This window comes from Fundulus heteroclitus, chromosome 19 (assembly GCF_011125445.2).
Source record: "Fundulus heteroclitus isolate FHET01 chromosome 19, MU-UCD_Fhet_4.1, whole genome shotgun sequence".
NCBI classification, from domain to species: Eukaryota; Metazoa; Chordata; class Actinopteri; order Cyprinodontiformes; family Fundulidae; genus Fundulus; species Fundulus heteroclitus.
The window spans coordinates 31,444,457-31,465,566 of NC_046379.1; the positions used below are offsets into that span (position 1 = coordinate 31,444,457).

A 21,110-nucleotide genomic window follows, 5' to 3' on the forward strand; every position below is an offset into this window, starting at 1 on the left:
AGCAGTCTACTGATCACATTGATAAATTCAGATGGACTCTTTAGCAGTTGATCCTGTACTAATGTGCTATATAGACATTAAGCAGGCCGACCATTTAGGCTAGGGCATTCAAAATTAGTTTTATAAACGTTAAGCTAATAAAGCTCTTCGTGAGGAATTGATCTGCTTCTAATCAATTCGCCTAATAAACAGAATTGTTTAAAAAAAAAAAAAACAATCTATCATTTGGAATGAATCTATGTGAATCATTATGGAGGATCCAAGCTAAGGTTGAGGAAAAAAACAAAGTCTTGCTTTACAAATCTCTGGGTGTTTTGTGTGTAAAAAACAAAACAAAAAAACTCACCCATCTTGACCTGATAATGGTACACATGATAAAAAATAGACATTTGATGGCAGTGAAAATTTCTCTTCTAAATCAGACGGATATTTTGTTAGCACTAGAAAAATCATTCAAACACAGCACTTGTAAGAAAAGTGTCCATAAAGTTTTATTGAATCTGGATGACCAGGGTGGATTACAGACCTGCTGAAGATTTAACAAGTAAAATGTTGTGGATTTCAAAATCATTCATTTCAATTTTTTTCTGTCTCCTCACACCTCCATTTTTAATCGTTCATCTTTAATTGGTAATGGAAGCTTTGGTCACATAAGAGTGAAAAAACATTCATATACAGTAAAATTGAAAAAAAAAATACAAAAAGAAAACATTTATAGTGAAGTTTTCTCTCTTTTTGAAAAACAAAGTCAAACTGAAGGACTGACATTAAGGCAAAAAGACTGCAGCTCCACCATCGACTGGAATGGAAAACAAAAGCATCTCAGAGAAAACCGAAGCAACAGACGATTAGCATTCATTAGTTAATACAAACATGTACACGTCTTTTTTTTTTTTATTGATTGTTTTCTTTTTAAATGACATTTAAACTAGAACAGGAACCAAGAGCTGGCTTCCATCTGCACACACCAGCAGTAACACATTTAAACGGCTCTCAGACGTACAAGCATCACCATAATGACAACAGAGGAGGAAGATGTGGACGGGCAACAAGCATACCTCTTGTCTGTAAAAAAAAAAAAAAAAAAAAAAAAACTTCCGGCTTTAAAGTGGTTTTGTCTGTTTGCTGATTTGGTTACCAATCAGTGAGCAACTGGACAACCTGCCTCAGCCACGGTCAATTATGTAACATATTTATTTCCACTGCAATTTGTCTCGTCAGTAAGGAGAACAATCTGTCAGAGGTGTAGTGGGTATGTGTGAGAAGCTAGAAAGGGTTAAGATGATGTTTGCTATATTTCTTGATATGTTTTTTTTTTTTTTTTTATGGAGTTTGGTGGTGATTTCTTTAAGTACAAAATACCTTGTCGCGTCGTCTTTAGCCCCTGGAGACTGTTGGGTTACTGAGTAAGTTGATGGTTACCAGACAAACAGGAAGCAGTTAGTTCAGACCAAGATGCTGCTTTCAGCATCGACTTCTGAGAGATGGTTATAAATGTTAATATACTGCTTCAGGTTGCTTTATAGCAAGTGTGGATTAATTATCTAACACATTAGCACATAGCCATTGCATTTATCTTCAGATTATATGGTGAATGTATTTCATTTAGACTATTTAAAAGAGTTTTTAGAACAGTGCTAAAACTCAGCACAACTACTAATTAATGTCCCGGTAGAGTTGACAGAGCGGTACTAGAGCCAGACTGCAGAGCCCAGATGAACTAGATTTTTTTTCTGGGTAATAATAATAATAATAAAGACCTTCGAATGATGGATGTTGAAGGGAAGAAAAGAAAAAATAGAAGCTCAAAACTGACTTATGATTCTGCTAGACTAGAACAAAAGCACAGCAAAAGTGTTGCAGGGCTTGCATTTGGCCAACAGGACCAGTGCCGGTGTTGAAGTTCTGATGATGAAGCAGAAGGACAAGCGTGGGTGGCTTTAGAGAGAGAGGAAGATTGAGGAGGTTGGTGAAGACTGTGTTTGGTAACGGATGAAGAAAACAGACTTCGTGTCATTTTTGACCCCCTGCTGTCTCTCTGGTCCGCAGTTCTCAGTGTTGTTTGTCCATTATTACAGGCTCCATCCTTATAGTGTCCAGCTGGCTGCAGGCGCGATCGGACGGTTAAGTGTTACCTTTCAGGACACCAACACAGCTTTGCAGTAGCTGGAGGTTTCCCTACAGGTCAGAGAGAGAGAGGGAGAGAAAACGGTCAGAGACGCATGCAGACAAGTAGTCAGTTTAATGTGGCACTGTGTAGTGATGAGGGAAGGAGTTCTAAATAAGAAACGAAAAATTTCTAAAATAGAGCACTAATTGGGGAAGATGCTGGTTAAAGACAAAGAGCTGAATCCAATGTGTTTAGTCTGAGGACTTTGTAGCAGATGAGTAACTACTGACTGAGACAGGTGGACTCTTTGTTCCCACAAACTGAACTGTGTGTTATGTTGCTTTATGTACTTGTTTTACTTGGATTATCTGTTTTCAATATCAGAGTTCAACCTTGGCTATTACTATGGCAGTTGGCTCGGCGTTTGGATTTATCTGATTTGGTGCAATACATCCATGCCCACTTATCCCTGAAAGGTTGGGGGACCTGCGTTCATTTGTTGAGTGACAGGGTACACCCTAGACGGGTTGCCAGTCCATCACAGGGCAACACAGAGACGCACAGGACAAATACGCATACATACACTTATACATACGGCCAACTGAGAGAACAGTTAACCAAACAGTCGTGTTTTTAGACTGGGAGGAAGCCGGAGTACCCGGTGAGAACCAACACATGCGTGGGAAGAAAACACTCAATGCAGAAAGAGACCAAGCAGAGGCCTTCGTGCTGCATAGCAGCAGAGCTAACCACTGCTCTGTCATGCAGACAATTATTATGAAGCTTTTTAAAAGCAGAAAACTCAATAAATAATGAAAAAATGGTAGCGCTTGATGGCACAAACCCAGCTGTAATCTCAGTCCAAAAAGGATCAGTTGGGTTAATGTTGGGACTTTTCTAGAAGCTTAATGTACATTTCACAACCAGTGGGAATTTATATTTGGGATCATTACCGTTTTGTTGGAACAGCCAATCCTGTCAAAGTTTTTACCATCTAGCTGCTCTGAGGTGAAGGTGATAAATGTGCAGGAAGTCCTTCATTATTCCAGTACCACTGGTGGCAAAATCGCACAGCTTAATAGTGTCCCCACCATGGCAGACAGTTGCTACAGTGCTCTTAGCTCTGAACGCCTCAAACAGACTCCTGCTGTAGTTACTGCTTGGCGGTTGTTCCTGGGTTATTCATAACCATCCTAACCAATTTTCTTTCAGATGTAACAGTTGGGGTCGGATGAGTGAAACACATGCATGTTCTAACAAGGCAATGCATTCCCAAAAAAGGCCAAATAATTACCTTATCCCATGGATCAAAATGGGTTTTGTAATGTATACCAAAGACTAAAACCCAGCCTTTAGAATCTCCCTCCCAACCGTTGAACACTGACCCGTGTGACATCAGTACCTTGGCATGTTTGAGCTCCAGCTCTGCCAGCTCCACCAGGTTCTTCCTGAATGCTGCCACTCTTCTCGTCTTGAAATCTATGAGCTCTATGTTCACAAGAAGATGCATCATTAGACTTTAGAACAGAAAACAAGTTTAACATGTTCACGTTTCTTATTAACCAGTTTCATTAACCATTACAACTGAGATGATGGTTGGTATGAACTCACTACTGATTCAAGCTTTTAGGTTTCTTCATTCAGAAAAAAATGCTTGTCTGAAAGAAGAACTTTCCATATTTTGAACTAAGTAAAACAAAACGTTGTTGAATTCATAAATGAAAATGTATATTTTTTCCCCATCTATACAAGAATAAAGATACTGTAACAAAAAAATAGCAAAGAACCAAAAAGCAGTAAAAGTAGGCAGGAAATAGTTGCGGGCCTATTTGTAGCACAGTGAGATTACATAAAATTCTCAAGTTCAATAAATATGCTGCTCTGCTAGTAATCTCTCCGCCTGCTGCATAGTCTGAAAACTTGTTAGAAAGCGGTTTAGGACTCCAAAAGATTCCTGTATCACACAGGCACCACACACCACTATTAATGTGTGCAGCAGTTAAAGCCCCACAACAATAGTGTGTCAGGACTTCAGCTCTATCATGTCAGGCCAAAGACAATTAAATAACAGTCAATGGATAAAACTCCATATTTGTCCATGATCACAGACAGAGTCAAAACACTAGCAGGCACAGCATGTAGCAGAGCAGATTCCTGTGCTCTTGGAGTTTATAATTCAGCAGTTCAGAACAATATGTAAATAAGGTAAACACGGTGGCCCAATCACAATGACTAATGTATGGGGAGCCAAGGCACAAATGGAAGGATCATATCCTGCTCCTCGTACAGTTCATGTACGTTCTGGTACAGTCGTCCAGGTTTGTGACTGCGCTGACAAGGACGCTAATACACTAATAGTCAATGGTGATAGTAAACACACAGCAGATAAAGAAAATGAATGACAGAGTTTTCATGTCTGATGCCCTTCCTGACGCACCCGGGATTCCAAACTGGGTCCCATGTATCAAAGACGCATATTTAGCCCGCTACACCAACACAAAGGGACATAATGGCTGATATCAGGGGATACTGGATAAATATTCAATTCAATTTTATTTATATAGCGCCAATTCATGAAACATGTCATCTCGAGGAACTTTACAAAGTCAAATTCAATCATATTATACAGATTGGTCAAAAATGTCCTATATAAGGCAACCAGTTGATTGCTTCAAAGTCCCGACAAGCAGCATTCACTCCTGGAGAAGCGTAGAGCCACAGGGAGAGTCGTCTGCATTGTCCATGGCTTTGCAGCAATCCCTCATACTGAGCAAGCATGAAGCACAAACTGTTTGCCATACAGATTGGTCAGCTAAACTATAAATAGTATGAACATGCTTATTAGCTTGTGTGGGCTCTCAGGTTGATGAAATGTAGAATTTGTCAAGGCCTTAAGCATACAAACAGCACAGGTTGAGGATTGACCGTAGGTAGATAAGAAGGAACATCTTGTCCCTGTCCCTGAAATCGATTTGAGTCATTTAAGATTCTGTTTTTCATACCAAGACCCAATCTGGTACTAAATAAAGGGTATTAAAACCAGTGGCATGTTTCCTTAACATCTCAGAAGCTCCTGTGGTCATGTTATCTTATCAAGAAATACATATATTTGGGTGAGTTAGTCAACTTGGAATGATTACCAGTAATTAAATTCATGACACTAAAGGAAGTTCTTTCCATACATTCTTTTAAAGCACCAATATTTCCACAGCTTAAAGTTACAGCTGAACAACTCTCATTTTCCATATTCAGTTAATCTCATTCTGTAGACTTCCATCATAGCTTTTTATGCCATCTGTATAGCAATATGGCTGCAAAGAAATCTAAATAGCAAGAAAGGGTTATAGGAGTGCAGCTTAGATAGGGTTTTCAATGGCTATCAGTGTAAAACATCCCAAAGCAAAACAGAGTGACCGACCTTGCTTGGCAGACTCAGAGATCTTCTCAAACTTGTGGCAGCAAAGCTGCTGGTTTGTCTCGGCCTGCAACACATCTCTGTTTTTGGCTCTTGCTTTATCCAGAGCTTTGTTAGCGTTCTCATAGTCCACCAGAGCCCGGCTCCTGCGGTACAAAAGGTCCTGTCCAAAGTGACACGTGCAAATCAATATTCACTCAACTAGTTCCTTATTGTTGACGTATCTGTCAGTGTGTGTTGAGACCTTTGCAGCCTGTGACTCCCTCAGGTAGTATTTAAGCAGGTCAGCCAGCTTCAGGTCTTCATCTGCGGCAACTCGAGCTTCAATTTTCTTTAAGACAAAAACCAAGACACACAAACAATTTATGTAAATGTATTTATGATTTTTCTCCTGGTTGACACAGCTTAGTGTGTGCCCTATATTGTGCTGACCATGTTTTCAGATGATTGATGCTTTTGCATTCAGCCATTGCGGGAACGAAGGACGTTAATAGTGCAAAACCTGTGATGTTTGACTGCAGTGAAATTATTTTTATAGGTTGGATACTGCACATTGAGAGGAGAGTTCTTTCGGTTTGGTTCAGAGAAGTGCTGCCGCTGCAGCAGCTGCTCTGTGCCTTCTCCCTCCTCCCCTAGTACGATCAGGTGGCATGGATAACTTTTTGAACCAAACACTCTTTGGAGACAAAAGTAATGGTTTTCTGTGTGTGTAAAATGAAGGTGTAAAATAAAATGAGAGAGCCTCGCTAAATCCACGGATCTGATACAGTGTGTCTGCATATAGAAAGCAGAAGTGTAATTTTTTCTATCAAGGTTGGTTCATGGTTTGTCATGGATATAAGCAAACAGTTTACAGAACTATCCCCACCTGAATCTTCCTTAAATAAAAGTGCCACTACCAGAAGTCCTACTGCATAGATTTCTTCATTTATCCCTCTCACTGAGAACAGAATGACTGAAGTTCCCACATGTAGCCATCTTATTACATGCCTGCTGGAAAATGTTCCTACTAATCTACTCTAATTCATAGATCCTACGGTAAATGCAGCAGTCACACAGGTATGTAACGATGGTTTAAGACTGGACCCTCATTACTCATTTTATGATCAGATCAATCATTTGTTTAAAACTTGTTTTTTCCACCTTAAAGGGTAACTCAACCACAAATCAAAAATTTTTTGCCAGTAAACTGTTAACATGGTTGTCTTATAGCACTGTCTACATATTCTGGTCATTATTATGACAAATTAGTGCATATTTGTTGAAATTCTGCTTCTGTGTCTAAAATCGTCAGTGTGGGCCCTCCTAGGGTTAAACGGTGGTGATTGCATTGAATTAAGAATTAACATAACTTTTGGTGGCCGTGACATAATTCAGAGACTGTGATAACAGTAGCTCTGTTGCTGTGGGGTATAAAAGCAGCTCCATCTTTAAAACCAAAAAACAGCTCCCTCCATCTTCTGCCTCCATAGAGAGCACTGTTGCACTTTTCAAACCATCTAGCGACTTTTTTCTTCTTCAAAAAAGTGACTAGAAACAAATTACCATTTTTGTATGTGTTATTGGCAAATTTAGGACAGACAGAGCAGACAGAGAGCAGCAGCCCCAGATCAGCCTCCCTGTATCAGCTCAAACAGGAGGCAGACGGCAATCATGTCAAATCAACCGCAAAAATGTTATCAATAGTCTCCAACAATGAGTTGTAAATCCAACTTAATATCAAATTTTCTGTCTCAGAGTATAAATCAACCTAACAATTCTCTTTTACATACATTTTGCAGTTGATTAATTGAAGTTTTATCCCTATTTGAAGCGTTTCACCCTTTCATAGTGACAATTAATTGATGTCACGTTTGTCAGTTTCAAAATAGATTAACCAATAAAATGAATGCAAACATTTTATTTAAATGCACACTTCTGCCACACAAAAGAGATAGCTATTTTGTTAAAATTCCTTACAAAATACTTCCTACAAACCTGCCAAATGTTGTGAAGAGTAGACAAATTTGAACAACCCACATAAAGTTACTTTTTTCCAGCCTGTGTTTAAAAGAAGCCCAGTTGGGGCGAAACCTGAAAAATCTGGCAACACTGTGTGTCTATGGTCATCTGCAGATGCAAAATCTCGGCTAGAGTAGGGATATCCACTTGGCCCACAATGCCATAGATGGGGCGAGGCCAAAGATACAGACATTGTGTGTGCTTTTGCCGTATTGACTCTTTTATTCTCTATCTGCTGTCATTTACTCTGCCCTCTCCTCTCAGTCTCAGGTCTCTAACAACACCACTTAGAGCTCAGCCAATTGCAATGCTAGGACAACCCGTTTGTCTAACCCGTTTCAAACTCTTCTCAAAAACTTACCAGTTTTTGAAAACCTGAACCTCACTCAGAGGGTTAAATATAGAAATATTTGTTACCATTAATACAAAAGCTCAAATCTGTCAATAAAAATCTAGCTAGTTTAGTTTGGATTTACATGGTATTACAAGGCAGACTGTCACACGATTCAACCGAAGTAATGAGGTGAACAAAACCGGATCTGATTCCAAATGTTAATGAGTTTCATTCTATTGAGACATTCAACGGTCTCAGCACCAATCTTCTCCAAGTAAACCTCTCTAAACCTGAACTGCGTGTCCTTCCAGCCAGACTGGCCATACACCTCATTATCGGCATCAAGACAGCATCCCTGTCTCCTGATCCATCAAAGGGAGATAGAAACTTAGGTGTCACTCTGGTCATCAGCTAGCAATGCCAACACCATGCTTAGGACATTCTAAATTTTCTAAAATCAGGGGAACAAGGGCATGTTCTACTGGAAACTCCTACTTGAATTGACTTGACTTCAATATTTTTCAGTATAACCAGCGAGGGTTCATTGCTAAATCTCACCCTGTCCAATTGTCCACAGGAAAAGAAACAGGTTAGCACTACATCTAAACCTGGTCAGACATGAAAAGACATGAGGAAACACTTACTCTAGTTTTCTCAAACAGTTCCGATACCTTCAGGAAAAACCTTAAAGAAAAGAAAAAAAACAGAAAACAGAGGGATATGAAGAATATAAATGTGAAGGTAAATCAAGGCATGATTTCATTGTGGAATAAAGATAATCTTCCACATTCCATCCAAATGTCCATTTTTTTTCTTTAGTGACAAGAAATGTTGAAGAATCACCTAGATGTGGATGTGTGTGTCTGTGATTTCATTAAAACCGCTTAACTTAAAAAGGGACCTATTGCACAAAATTCCCTTTTTGCACATTTTTCGTACTTCCATCCAGCTCTCTACTGCTTCTGGAAACAGTCCAAGCGCTAAAAAAAGCTATTTTTCACAATAAGTAAATGTTGGAATCTGGAAAACAAATCGTTTCAAAAACCTCCCGATTACTCAACCCCAATCAGCGGGCACTGCCCATCACTTAGCAACCCCAGCCAAGCCCAGCTCGTCACCTAGCAACCCAAGCAGAGCTCCGCCCACTTCATCAGCTGGTTTTACAGCTGTATGCTCTGTACAGCGGCTGCTGGCCATGAAAATGATTTGTCATTTCAAACTAACGCTAACACTAGGCTACTGATAGCCCTGTGTCCATTTAGAAGCGTACCATTTATAATCTGCTTGCTACAGCAGTGCAGGAGGCTCCACTTCTTCATCTTTTGGGTCTGACTCAGGGTCAAAGATGTACTGTTGTACCACTGTGCATCTGTTTGCAGCTGTTTTCATGTGTATAAAGTACGAGTTTAACCAATGGGTTGGGGGTGTGGCCAACTACATTAAAAACAGCTCATCCTGAAATGAGCTCAAAATAGGTGAATCTGGGGAGGTGAAATTTCATTATCCGAGAATGATTGTGTGCAAAAAATGTAATGAAACTGTTTGTATTGCCCATAAACCTATCTTAAATGTTTAAAAGAAAGCATAATAGGTCCCCTTTAAAGGATTACATGTTTTTGTTTTCTCCAGGCTCTTCAAGCCACAGGAGGAAGAAAATGTAGAACAAAAATACTAAGTGTACAACTGGAGAAATGGCTGTTTGACTTAACAGGGCATGTTGTCAAAAGCATTTATCTTAAAAGGAGCATAGCGCAAGTTTCAGAGTTGAAATTACACCAATGTTGTGTGCGTGCACACTGAGAATTTGGCACAAATCACTCTCTCATGAACTAATGGAGCCTATAGAGACAGCTTCAGCAAATAGAGGATAAGGCCTAGTCCACACGCACCAGGATAGCTGGGAAAAACAAGACATTTATACGCGGTGTGCCTTTCAGCCACACATAAAGGCGTTATACATTCCTTAAAATGAATGATCCTAAAAACTCCAGCCAAAGTGGAGATTTATACGTGAAGAAACTGATATTAATGTCCTGCGCATCACGCTCTGCAACGAATATTGCTGCGCCGCGTCACACGTGTGGCCATTATTTATACACTTGGCCATACAGTGGAGTTAAAAACGAATTTCATCAGAGAGGTGCTGGTTTTTACATCGCTTCAGACACTTTTTGTTTGTATTTATTTACAAACCCAACTGCTTCAATACAGTGAAGGGCAGAGGAGAAAGAGCGCTTGGAGATCAGCTGGAGGCATAATGCCGTTCATCGCCACAATTCCCAATCGACATTGTCTTGAGTTTTATTAACTTTATATTCTGTGGGGTGGTGTGGATGAAAACTTTTCTAAAAAAAACTCCCGTGTGTATGGTATCATTTTTGAAAACAGTGGAGGGGTGATATTCGGTTTTTAAACACCCTGCTACGTGTGGACTAGACCTAACTCATTTTACACACTGGACAATTGTAAGGGCAGGTATGGGACAGACAATAAGTAATATTTAACCTTTAGACTTGTGCAATGCACCTTTAAGGAACAATAAAAAGCTTCTCAGAAAAGTTCTATTTCTTTAGCATACTTGTTGTATATTGTAAACTGAATACAAAAACCCTGGCAGATAATTGAATGGGCTTTTTGATCCTTTTTCAAAATGAGTTTTGTCCATACTTGCAGAGGTCTGTGGAGTCCTGTGTTCCTAATGTGTACAGAGATGAGGCGATTCTGTTCATGTCGTCAGCAGCATCTAAACAAGTAGAAATACTAATCAGACAGCATTTCTAGTATATACAGACCAAATATTACTTATACTAGTATCCCTTCTAAAAAAATGCTTTAATATAACCATGTTAGTTTTAGCTCGGGTTAGCTTCCAGGTTCGTCTCAGTGGAAACATGAAGAAGCCGGGCTTACTAAGCACTAGCACCAGTTAAGCACTGGAAAGGGCTTAGAGGAGAAGAAAGAGCTCTGCATCAGTTTATCAGTGACAGTGAAGCACTAAGGAATCACCAGAACCCAGGTGAGGTCAAAAGGGTGATATGTAATCGTGAACCATTCATTAACATCTATAAAGCTTAGAAATGAAAAAATGCTTCAACCTTACTTTTATGCGAGCGGATCATTCTGTCACATTTGGCCGACGCGTCTTTGACTCTGTTGTGATATTCTAATAGAAATGTCTTTTCATGCTCAAAGAAATCATCCACATCCTAAAGAGAAACAGAAGAAATAAAAATAAAACATTTGAGATCATAGAAGGCAGCCAGGAAGTACAAGTTCTGCTTTGTGTGCTTTTTTACCTTGACTCCAGCCACTAGAACACCATCAGCCGACTTCACAACATTCTTAAAGAAATCCTCCAGTTTCTCCTTCTTGTTCTTTCCCCGGACACTCAGCTGTCAGAGACAATAGATCGCTGATCATACACATTAAACACTGTATAGGCAGTGATTTCTTCAGCTATTCTTGATTTGTCCTATTTCAGTTTTTACAAATTGTTCCTCCTTATACGAGTGAACACGCTGATGCCAACAAAGCACCAAAAGGGGGGAACATATAAAAACAATGACTTTGGAGGAGGGTCTTCACTGTCTTTATTAACCATGTGCTCTCTCTGCTTCTCACCTATTAATAAGATGTTCTGGATAGAACTGAAGAAGGTTTTCTGCAAGGTCTGGGGAAAAGTTCAGATTTTTCAGCCTGCTAGTGTTGTTTTAATAAAAGACCCACAGGACCACAGCCGTTTCTTACTACTGCAGGTTCGCTCATTTTAAATATGCCATCTGCACGGATCATCAACTCATCCAAGGATCCAGAATATTTTGTGGAATGGGCAAAGGCACATACACATCTAGTCTACGCATAAACCATCTCTACATGTACACTGATATATAAATCATCCAAAAGGTTCTCCGGGTCGGAGGCATGGAAACTTGCAAGAGTGTTTTTTCTGCCAGAGACACTAGGGGGTGATGATAGACCCCTCAATCGACTCATAAACACTTGGGTTACTATCACAGGGACTTAGAAGAGGATATAAGGTGAAAATGTTACTTAGTATACCTTTAATTATTCTAAACACCAATAAGGTGCCAAAGACCGTTTAAAATGTTAACTTCAAATTATTTTATCTTCAAATGAGTAAACCCTGTTTTACAGAGACTCCTCTCACACAGCAGTGGTGAGTCACCTCTGTGAGTGGTCACCCTATTATAAATTTTTAATGATAAATCACAGAGGAAGGTAAGAAGAAATCATTTGAACGCTGTTGACTACAGCTCTCAAGGAGTTGGAATCAGCTTTAAACACTATGACAAGAAACAAGCTTTATAAAATCAGAGATTTGAATCCAGCCATAACTCTAATAACAATTTTGTGATCATTTGGCTTTGCTTTGTTTGCCATTTTGCCAATTTTTTATTATCTATATAATAATTAAACATTTAAAGAGGTATTATTTAAATCCTTTTAGTTTAGCCAATGACTGATTACTCTGAGCTGAGTATAAACCTCCTTACACGAGGCTTACTGATGAGTAAAGCTGTCGTTAGGATTATCTGTGCCAGACACTCACATCCTGGTTGTATTCCAAGAAGACGTGGAAGTTCAGGTCCTTCCTGAGGATGGGGTGAGCAGCCACACGGCAAAGGAAGACCTCATGCATGGCAACAGTCTTCTTAAAGATGGCCAGGTACTCTCTGAATGAAAACACGCCACAGTCAGATGTGTTCTTCTACATGTCAGATTACAGCCTGCAGAGAAGGTGTCTGACTTACGCCTCCAGCTCCTGTTTCATCTTGGTAAACTCCTCCTTGGTCATGGACCCTTCTCCTTCCCCCAGTTTCTGCAGCTTCTCTCTGGATGCATCAAAGTCAGGTCTGGGAGGGGCTGGGGGGATCTAAGACACAAGAGAGAGAGACTGATAAATAGTTCTGCTTTTAATACATTTAGTGAAACTGGGTGTTCTTTGTGTCAGTGAACTGTCCTCCGGTGTTATACAACTATATTTAGGTCATATTTGTGTTAGCAAAATGACTCCCACACCAATAAAACATTTTCTATAAAGAGAACCAGGACTGGATAAAATATGTTGATCTGATCATGTTAAACTTTTAGGGTGAAAAATTATAGAAGCAAAAACATACAACATATGTAACTACATTTATTAACTGCAATAACTCAATAAACACGAGTTCTTTAAGTGTGTATGTTGAGCCTTGTATCACTGCTCCACCAAAGACTAGAAATAGTCCAACATATTGCAAAAGTAGCCCAGCCAATCATTGGTCTGGAACCACCACCGGTCCAATACTAAAACAGGAATCCCTGAAAGGCCAAAGAAACATTACCAAATCACTCGCTGGGTGCATAACGTTCCGCTTTCACCAATCAGATTATTCATCTGCCATAAATCTACTTAGTACTGTAGTTTTGCTTACCAATGAGCAAATAAACCAAAAGCTAAACCTGGAGTAACGTCTCCGGCCTAACACTGATGCTCAAGACATTCAAGTGTAATAGCAGTCGTTAAGGTAATTAATTACTGGTTTTTCTGCTAAATTTAATCGTTTTTCTAATGATTTTAACATTTCTTTTAACTACTTAGTGTTAATGTTTTACTGTGATTTATTACCGTTTATGGAAGTTTTGCTTGTAAACAGAATAATCTTCCTGTTCCAAAATATGACAAGTGTCAATATAAATAAGAATGAGAAATATCAAGTACGGTACACTTACACTGAAATTTAGAATTGCTGAAATAATGTTCATTTATATTTAATTTAATTGTAATTGGGGGGCTAAAGTGACGCCCAGGAGGCATTTCCCTCTTCCAGGCCTTCCTAGGCCGGTGGAATCACTAAAACGGGTGAAAATAATCCAAGTGGTGAGGAGCCGAGCCGGACTGGCCAACACAGGCGGGCCAGTGGAACTGGGCCTTTATCTGTGTCTGTAAAACCCTGTGACATTAGAGACCAGCATGTCATATGTGCACAGCAGGTTACATGCTGGGGGTCAGACTTCCTCAGAGACACTGATTAACAAAGGGTTGTTGATCTGTCATGCATAGAAAGAAGGGGGAGTGTTTACTTTGAAATCTCTGGTGTTGACAACAGAGACCTGGGGGCTCATTTATAAAACATTACATGGAATCCATACTAAAAGTGTACGTATGCCCAAATAAAGAGCGACATACACTAAAATTGTAATCGGATTTGTAAAACCATGCGCACGCACAGCAGCACACAATTTCCCTTTATAGATCACAGCTGTAACTGAACGTTCCGCCACGCCAACATTCCAAAAAAAAAAAAAAAAAAAAAAAAAAAAAAGTGACGTTAACACGCGATTTGTTGTTGTTGCTGCTTTCGCGCGTGCGTGAATGGCAGGGAAAAAACACATGGATACCCCCCGCTCCGCGAGTCTGTCCGCGGAAAACATGTCGTACAACCCCCCCCCGGTCCGCGAGTCGATCCGCCTCGCATAAGCAAATTCCTGCGGGAAACACTGCCTACGATGATAAAGACACCCCCCCCCAAAAAAAATGCACGCCTCCTGCGCTGTGGGGTTGGAGAGCAGCCTTTGAGCACCTGGGAGGGAGGTGTAGCCACTTTTTAGGTTATAGCAATGCTCGGAGTCTAAAGCGCCATCGTGGCCAGTCATCATCCTTGGCAAGGAAATATTGATTCCTGAAACCATGTCTCCTTCTAATACTTGCAAAGTCTTCCAGCATTAAGCATGAGCGTATTTGACTGTTTACGGCAGTTACAGTAATTGCCGCACACATTTTTACATTAATCTCTTAATCTGTGGAACATGTCAGCCTGGTGATCATCAGGGAGAGGAATGTGATGATAGAAAACCCAGATAAAATGTTATGCTGACTTTTATTTCAGATTTCTGACGGCTTATGTGCATTCTTTGAAGGATGCTTATGTGTAGTTGTGCTGTAGCCATCAGTGCAAGCATGAATAACACTGGAGATTTGAATGTTTATGATGAAGTCGATCTATGATTAAAGCCTGATATGGAGTGAAATTGGACGTCTGAGAGGAATCGTCATGCAGTTTGGCTACAATTCACCACTTCACCATCTGGGTCACCAATTCCCCCCCCCCCCCCCCCCCCCCCCGTCTCCAAAATGAGCGTACGCCTGGGTCAGAGCTGCCGTGAGGACCACACATTTTCTTACATATCCCAACTTTTGTGTGGAAAGTGACGTATGCATGTTTCAGGCGAACATGCGTTCTCTTTAACTTTTGAATTCATATAAATGGTCCTTGTAGATTTAATGATATAAAAGGTAGAATAAAAAAAATATCCCAAAGCCACAAAACTAAACATCTGGTCATGCCGAACAGACACATCCATCATCCATAAAGACTTCAATCTACCGGATTATATTCTTGATGAGATTTTTTTTTTTTTTTTATGTATAGAAAAAAATGAAGTTAAACAGGAAAGTTTTATCAATGTTAGACAGTTCTTAGCAGACTGCTTAAAAACAAACACTTTTTAAAATGAAATAAATGTCTTATGTTTTTCACCACAGACAATAGAGTAAAACAACCCTGTGCAGACTGTTTTCATGTATTTAATAGAATATCTGTATTAAATGTGCCAAACTGAGTAGAACCTTGTAGAACACAAGGACACTGACACTTCAGAAACAGAATATAAGCAAACCCCCAGAAGCTGGAAAACCGCTCAATAATTAATGCAAGAATGCTAAAACCGCTCACATGACCAATTTCACTCAACTGGCTCTTTCAGTCAGGATAAAGGACAATAAATTCACTTCTTGAACAAAGCCAGCGCCTTAGTTTGAATGTTTGTGGTTCTTACGATGTATCCTGCGTACTCTTCGTTTTCGACGAACGAGTCATGCAGCCAGATGAACTCTTCATGTTGTCGGACCACAGAGAACTCATTCTGTTTAAAGTTGGGGAGCGTACTCTGTGGAAACATGAAGCATACGACTTCAACCTCCAGACAGGACCAAGGGACCACTGTAGGGAAGTGATGATGAGCGTGGATAAACTGAAGCGTGTCTCACCTTGGTGTGGACAGTGAACTTCACCTTGTCCCTCTCACTCAGAGCGTCAGAGATGTCCACCTGTAGTGTAGCGTCCATCTCCAGATCCACATTGACCGCTCGCGGCTACAGGACAACACAAAGCATATACCAAACAATCCACCACTTGCAGAGATCAACACAAAGGAGGCTGAAATGCAAAGTTCTATGATCCCCCTGCATCAAACTGGACATCTATGCCTGCTGGGGCTATTATTAAACCAACCTGCCATCTTTTGCCTTTTCAGGATTTAAGTGGATTACTTAAATAGGAAAAAAAAACATTCTAAGCAGAAACATGTTTTCCAGGCAGAGAATTCTCTGCTGCTAATTTTAATAGTGCAAATATTTGGTCGTGTTGGGCCCACCCCTGGATGAAGAACGACTGAGCTGCACACAGACAGCAAAGCTCCCAGAATGCCCGGCATCAACCCATGCTCATGCAAAGTTCCCAGGAGGAAGCAGCTCCTCGTAGCTGGAATCCTGTGATGTCATAGAGCTATAAAACTCTCCTCACAGCAGCATTTCTTTTCCTCTACCTGCAGCTCTCCACAGGCCGCCCTGGTGAGGAAAGACGCACGAACACTGTGATCTTGCCGGCCAAGAAAAAGATAGACACCTGGGATCCAGAGTAAAGCACCATCTGCCATCTGTGTATTCAGTTACTGTAACCTGGCCAAAAATAATGCTTTACTTCCTGAAACCGCCTGAGCGCCTGCAAAAAAAAAAACAAGAACAATCTGACCCGAAGATTCTCCAAGAAGCTAGGTCGTCTAATTACACAGCGGTTTTCCTTCCACAGCCCTGAAGAAGGGGTTTAAAAGCACAGCTCCACGCGCCTGACACTGAGCCAGACCCAGAGTGGTCGCCTCTTCTTCTCTGTTCTTCTGTTCAGACCTGCTGACCTCAACGTGCCCTCCTGTTCATCAGAACGCTTCACAGTAAGAGGGCTGGGCTGGTTCAGGATAAAACTAATTCACTGTTTATTTAAGGGTCACTTGCTTTCCTTCTGACGCCTAAATGTTGGAGTGAACTAGGTCGCTGAACCTAATGCTGCAAAACTTGTTTTGAGAATTGCTTTAAAGTTGCAACAAACTTTATTTCAATGTTTAAACGCAGATGGTCCGGTAACGTTAGCTTGCTCCGTTTTGGTTTCCTCTCGTCTCAACAACAGACATAAGATACACCCGCATAGTCCGTATAAGTGTGCTAAATTGTGTCTCCATTAACCAAGCTGCTAAAAGCTCGGCCTAATCTGAGACGGTAGCCACCATTAGCACTGCTGTGTTAAACACACAGCTCGCTATCGGCCGTAGCAGGCCACCACCTTGGTAGTCCTACACCCAGTTCAGTCACTCAGATAGCCAGTTAACATTACATTTAGCATCAATTGCCCAAAATGTTATGTATTTCTAATTCAGCAAGCGATTTTATTATTTTATTACAGTAATGTATTTTCCCTTCTCCTTTGCATTGTGAGCTGGTTGTTTGAGCACCACCTAGCAACTGTTGTTCTCTGGTAGCTTTCAAAGCTAATTAGGCGTACTCCCAATTCATCAGCACATAGACTGACCTTATATTGTCATCCGACTACACATTCACAGTGAACATTTGACTGATATTTTGTTGTAAGGCTCCAAATAAAAACAAGAAAACAAACGAGAAATGTAAATTATAAGTATCTGTCAGGGGGAGAAAAAAAAGAGGTTCAGACACATGTTCACTGATATCACTGTAATGTACTGCTGATTGATGTTTCAGCTTAATCTCACGTGTTGTCTTTTATTACCCCCATAGTTTATGGGCCTTCTGTCTTTGTTTCACATTTACTTAGTTTAGTTGGAGGTTACAAGCTTTGTTAAAGAGTTTGACTAAAGAAATTTAACTGGATGTTGTATTTTGTTAATAAATTCTTGTATTTTGTAGAGAAGTATTAATGCTGTAGTTGCTATTTGAAAGACAGACCAGACAGACGTTTGATTATTGATTCCTGATAATCAGGTGGTACCCCAACTTGGTTATTGATGGTTAATGATTAACTTTGTTTTAAATTGCCTTGGCCACCTACTGTTATTCATAGCCGAACCAAACCTCTTGTTGCCCAACAACAGTAATCAACTTGACTTTCTAGTCTAATCAAAAGGACTATGAACACTAATATAAGTCAATTAATTCACAGTTATTGTAACAAAATCTTACACTTTTTAAAGAATAGTTGATTTAAACAAATGCAACGTGTTGTATTGTTGAAAATCAAGCATTTTCCTTTGGTTTTGGGTCTCACTAACAACAACACTGCAGAGAAGGCTCAGACAGGACAGCGGCCAACCCCACGTACGTAGATCTACTTCCGTTCCCACGGGAGTCAACATTCCTGATGTAAATCTACAACCGTGTTTGACGTGAAAGCGCAAACCGCGGCAGCATATTACCGTGTTCTTTTAGGTAACAAGACACAAAGAGGAGAGGTGTGTCAAGTCGAGTCATGTGACAGCCCGATTGCGAAGCAGGACTGCACAAACGGATTGTCAGCTCCAACTAAAGGGGAAAGGGCTGAACACCGTGGAGATATTTAGTTTTCTCTTTAGCTGTGCTAGCATGCAAGGCGAGAGGCCCGCCAGCCCCCATGTGTTTATTTTGACTCGGCAGCGGTTACCAGTCTGACCACCACTGACAGACCAGTTAGCCTGAAGCTAACGTTAGCCGGGACGGCTAGCCAAGCTAAAAATGCATTGGTTAAAACTCCGTGATTCAGCTGGACTGAACAAATAACCCCCGCTAGCAAAGGGGCACAAAGGCTCGCATGGTTGGGCAGGTGAACAGATGCACAGGTACAAAGACAGACAGGCAGAAGGAGGGCACTCACTCCCCGGTCCTCCTCGGAGAGGAAGTCGGGTCCGTCGTCCAGCCCTTCCTGCTGCAGAGACACAAACAAACACACTGTTATTTTAACCGCAGCCCGAGCTGAAAGTAATCACTGCGAGTTGGTGTCACGGCGTGGGCCACCGCGAGGCTGAAGAACAACCCGAAAAGCAGAGAGAGGGCGAGGGGAAGGAGAAACCCACCATCATGGCTGCGAGCGGCTAGTGCCAGGAAGTGGACACACTTTGGCAAATCTCGTGAGAGGAAAAACAATCATGGAAACGTTAAGCGTACGAGTCGGTTATTTTTTTAAAAGAGGAAAAGTGACATCTTAAACGCTATAACTTACACAAAAGATTGCTTTTTGATTTTATTATTTTAAGACCAGAAGCCCGATTTAATGAAGGAGTTTGAAGAGGGCCTTAACGACATTTTCAAGCAGCTTATTTATTAATTATTTCAAGTAATTAATAATAATTATTAAATAATAGCCAACTCTACTGTGGAATATTTTTTTCACATAAATAGGCTTACGTTGATATTCGGTTTTTTATTATTATTATTATTATTTTTATTCTTTTCATCACTGGTTGGGATCCCAACGTTGGATAGCTCATTACTGATATTTCAATAAAAACGTAAAAGCTGAGCGGAAACTCTCACTCTTGGAGAGCGACTCAAGTTTTTCCTGTTTTACTCACGTTTTCATTCTGCCTAGTCAAACCTCACTCCAGACAAGCAAACCACCTATAGTCCTGTCACAGGATCGGAGTTTTTTCCCCCACAATACTTGTAATTGTGTTTAAAACGGCTTCAATGGCAGTTCCACTGGAGATTATGATCACTCTGCTAATTACAACCATCTTTTGGTGATGCTGCCTGGGAAACATATATAGTGATTTCACATCCCAGGAAGACATCCAGTTCCACAGAGAATATAAGCAATTTCCAAGGTATTAGTTTCAATAAAGCATGGAACAGTGTGTTCAACTCTTTTAATGACAAAGCATTATTGACCAAAACATTTCTACTTATTTACAGAAAATGAAAAACTATTACATCTTAAATACCATCCTCACCCTTACCTTGTCCCACATGAACTCCACCCAAATTATACATTTAACCCGGTGTTCAAATTATTGTCATTAAACGTCTCTCCTGATGGTAAACATATTGAAGACAGTAATCATTAGAAAGTCCAAAGTCCAAACTGAGAACATCTCTCAATGGGACTGATCAGGAATACTCTTTTAAATTTATACGTTTATGGTCTAGGTTCCAACCAAACCCAGGGAAGCATGCAAACAAGCCCTGTGAGGCGTGATCAGTCGCTTGTTCCTAGTGGAGCTTGGATGTAATTGTACACCTATCTTCATTTGGATCTTCAAGGGGTCTCTGGAACTGTCTGCTTCAAACAGTCCACCATCATCCCAGTCTCCAATAAATGCTCCATCACAGGATTAAATGACTACAGGCCTGTATTCCCAACAACAGTGGTCATGAAATCCTTTGAGAGACTGGTGTTGAAGCATCTGAAGGAATCACTAGCCCCATGCTGGACCCTCTGCAGTTCGCTTACCAGGCAAACAGGTCAGCAGCTGATGCAGTCAGTCTGGATCTACACTTCCTCCTGCATCACTTTGACCACCTAGGAACCAGTGGGGCCTCCAGAAATGTTTCATAGGGGTGGCCAGATGGGGCCACTTAAATTCTTGGGGTGGCACTGAAACTAAAAGCCGTAATTTCAGGATTTTATTCTACTGTTGTAGTAAAGCTGCCTGTAGAAAACTATCATAAAGACTTAAGTAAACACCTACTAATATCTTTTGGTTTATTGTTTGATTTTTAATGTTACTAATGATCTAATGTGCATAGACCAATAACAGTACAGTTAATATTTTGAGTTGAACAACAATTCCTTTTTATTGTGTAATTATATTAGGAATAAGGTGTACATTAATTGAAAAACAAAACAATTACTAGAAGGAAAGTAGATACTGGCAGATACAAATAAAGGCGTGATAGAAGGTCAAGAATAGCGACTGCCTTGCTGGCTGTGCATAATGGGATGAAATGCTAAACTGATGCTACTACTATTTACACTGGCGAGTGGGTTGACCACTGGTGGCGTCATTGCCAGGAACCTTCACCAGGACTGATTGTGGACTTCAGCTAGGCCTTCAACACCATCAACCCTGACATCCTGTATCTGTAGCTCACCCAGCTCACAGTGCCAGCATCCACCTGTAAGTGGATCACAGGCTTCCTGACTGAATGGCAGCAGCAGGTGAGACTGGGGAACATCTTCTCCTCCACAAGA

General features: G+C 40.6%; 1 protein-coding gene across 1 annotated transcript; it reads right to left on the reverse strand.

The window, feature by feature from the left end:
* Positions 1–466: 466 nt before the first annotated feature.
* snx6 (sorting nexin 6) lies at positions 467–19,073 on the reverse strand. Its single transcript, XM_036150555.1, has 14 exons — positions 18,994–19,073; positions 18,795–18,845; positions 15,911–16,015; positions 15,700–15,810; positions 12,633–12,754; positions 12,431–12,554; positions 11,157–11,252; positions 10,961–11,066; positions 10,528–10,603; positions 8,505–8,544; positions 5,770–5,856; positions 5,529–5,688; positions 3,513–3,598; positions 467–2,178 (listed from the first exon to the last, which is right to left on the reverse strand). Exons 1-14 carry the CDS (start codon positions 18,997–18,999, stop codon positions 2,125–2,127), a joined length of 1,224 nt encoding a protein of 407 aa, XP_036006448.1. The 5' UTR covers positions 19,000–19,073; the 3' UTR covers positions 467–2,124.
* Positions 19,074–21,110: the final 2,037 nt, after the last annotated feature.

Coding starts and splice junctions, on each gene's coding strand:
- snx6 (XM_036150555.1), bottom strand. Junction 3,599..5,528: donor CTCTGAGTCTGCCAAGCAAG/GTCGGTCACTCT, acceptor TTGTGAACATAG/AGCTCATAGATTTCAAGACG. Junction 2,179..3,512: donor TGGAGCTCAAACATGCCAAG/GTACTGATGTCA, acceptor TCTGACCTGTAG/GGAAACCTCCAGCTACTGCA.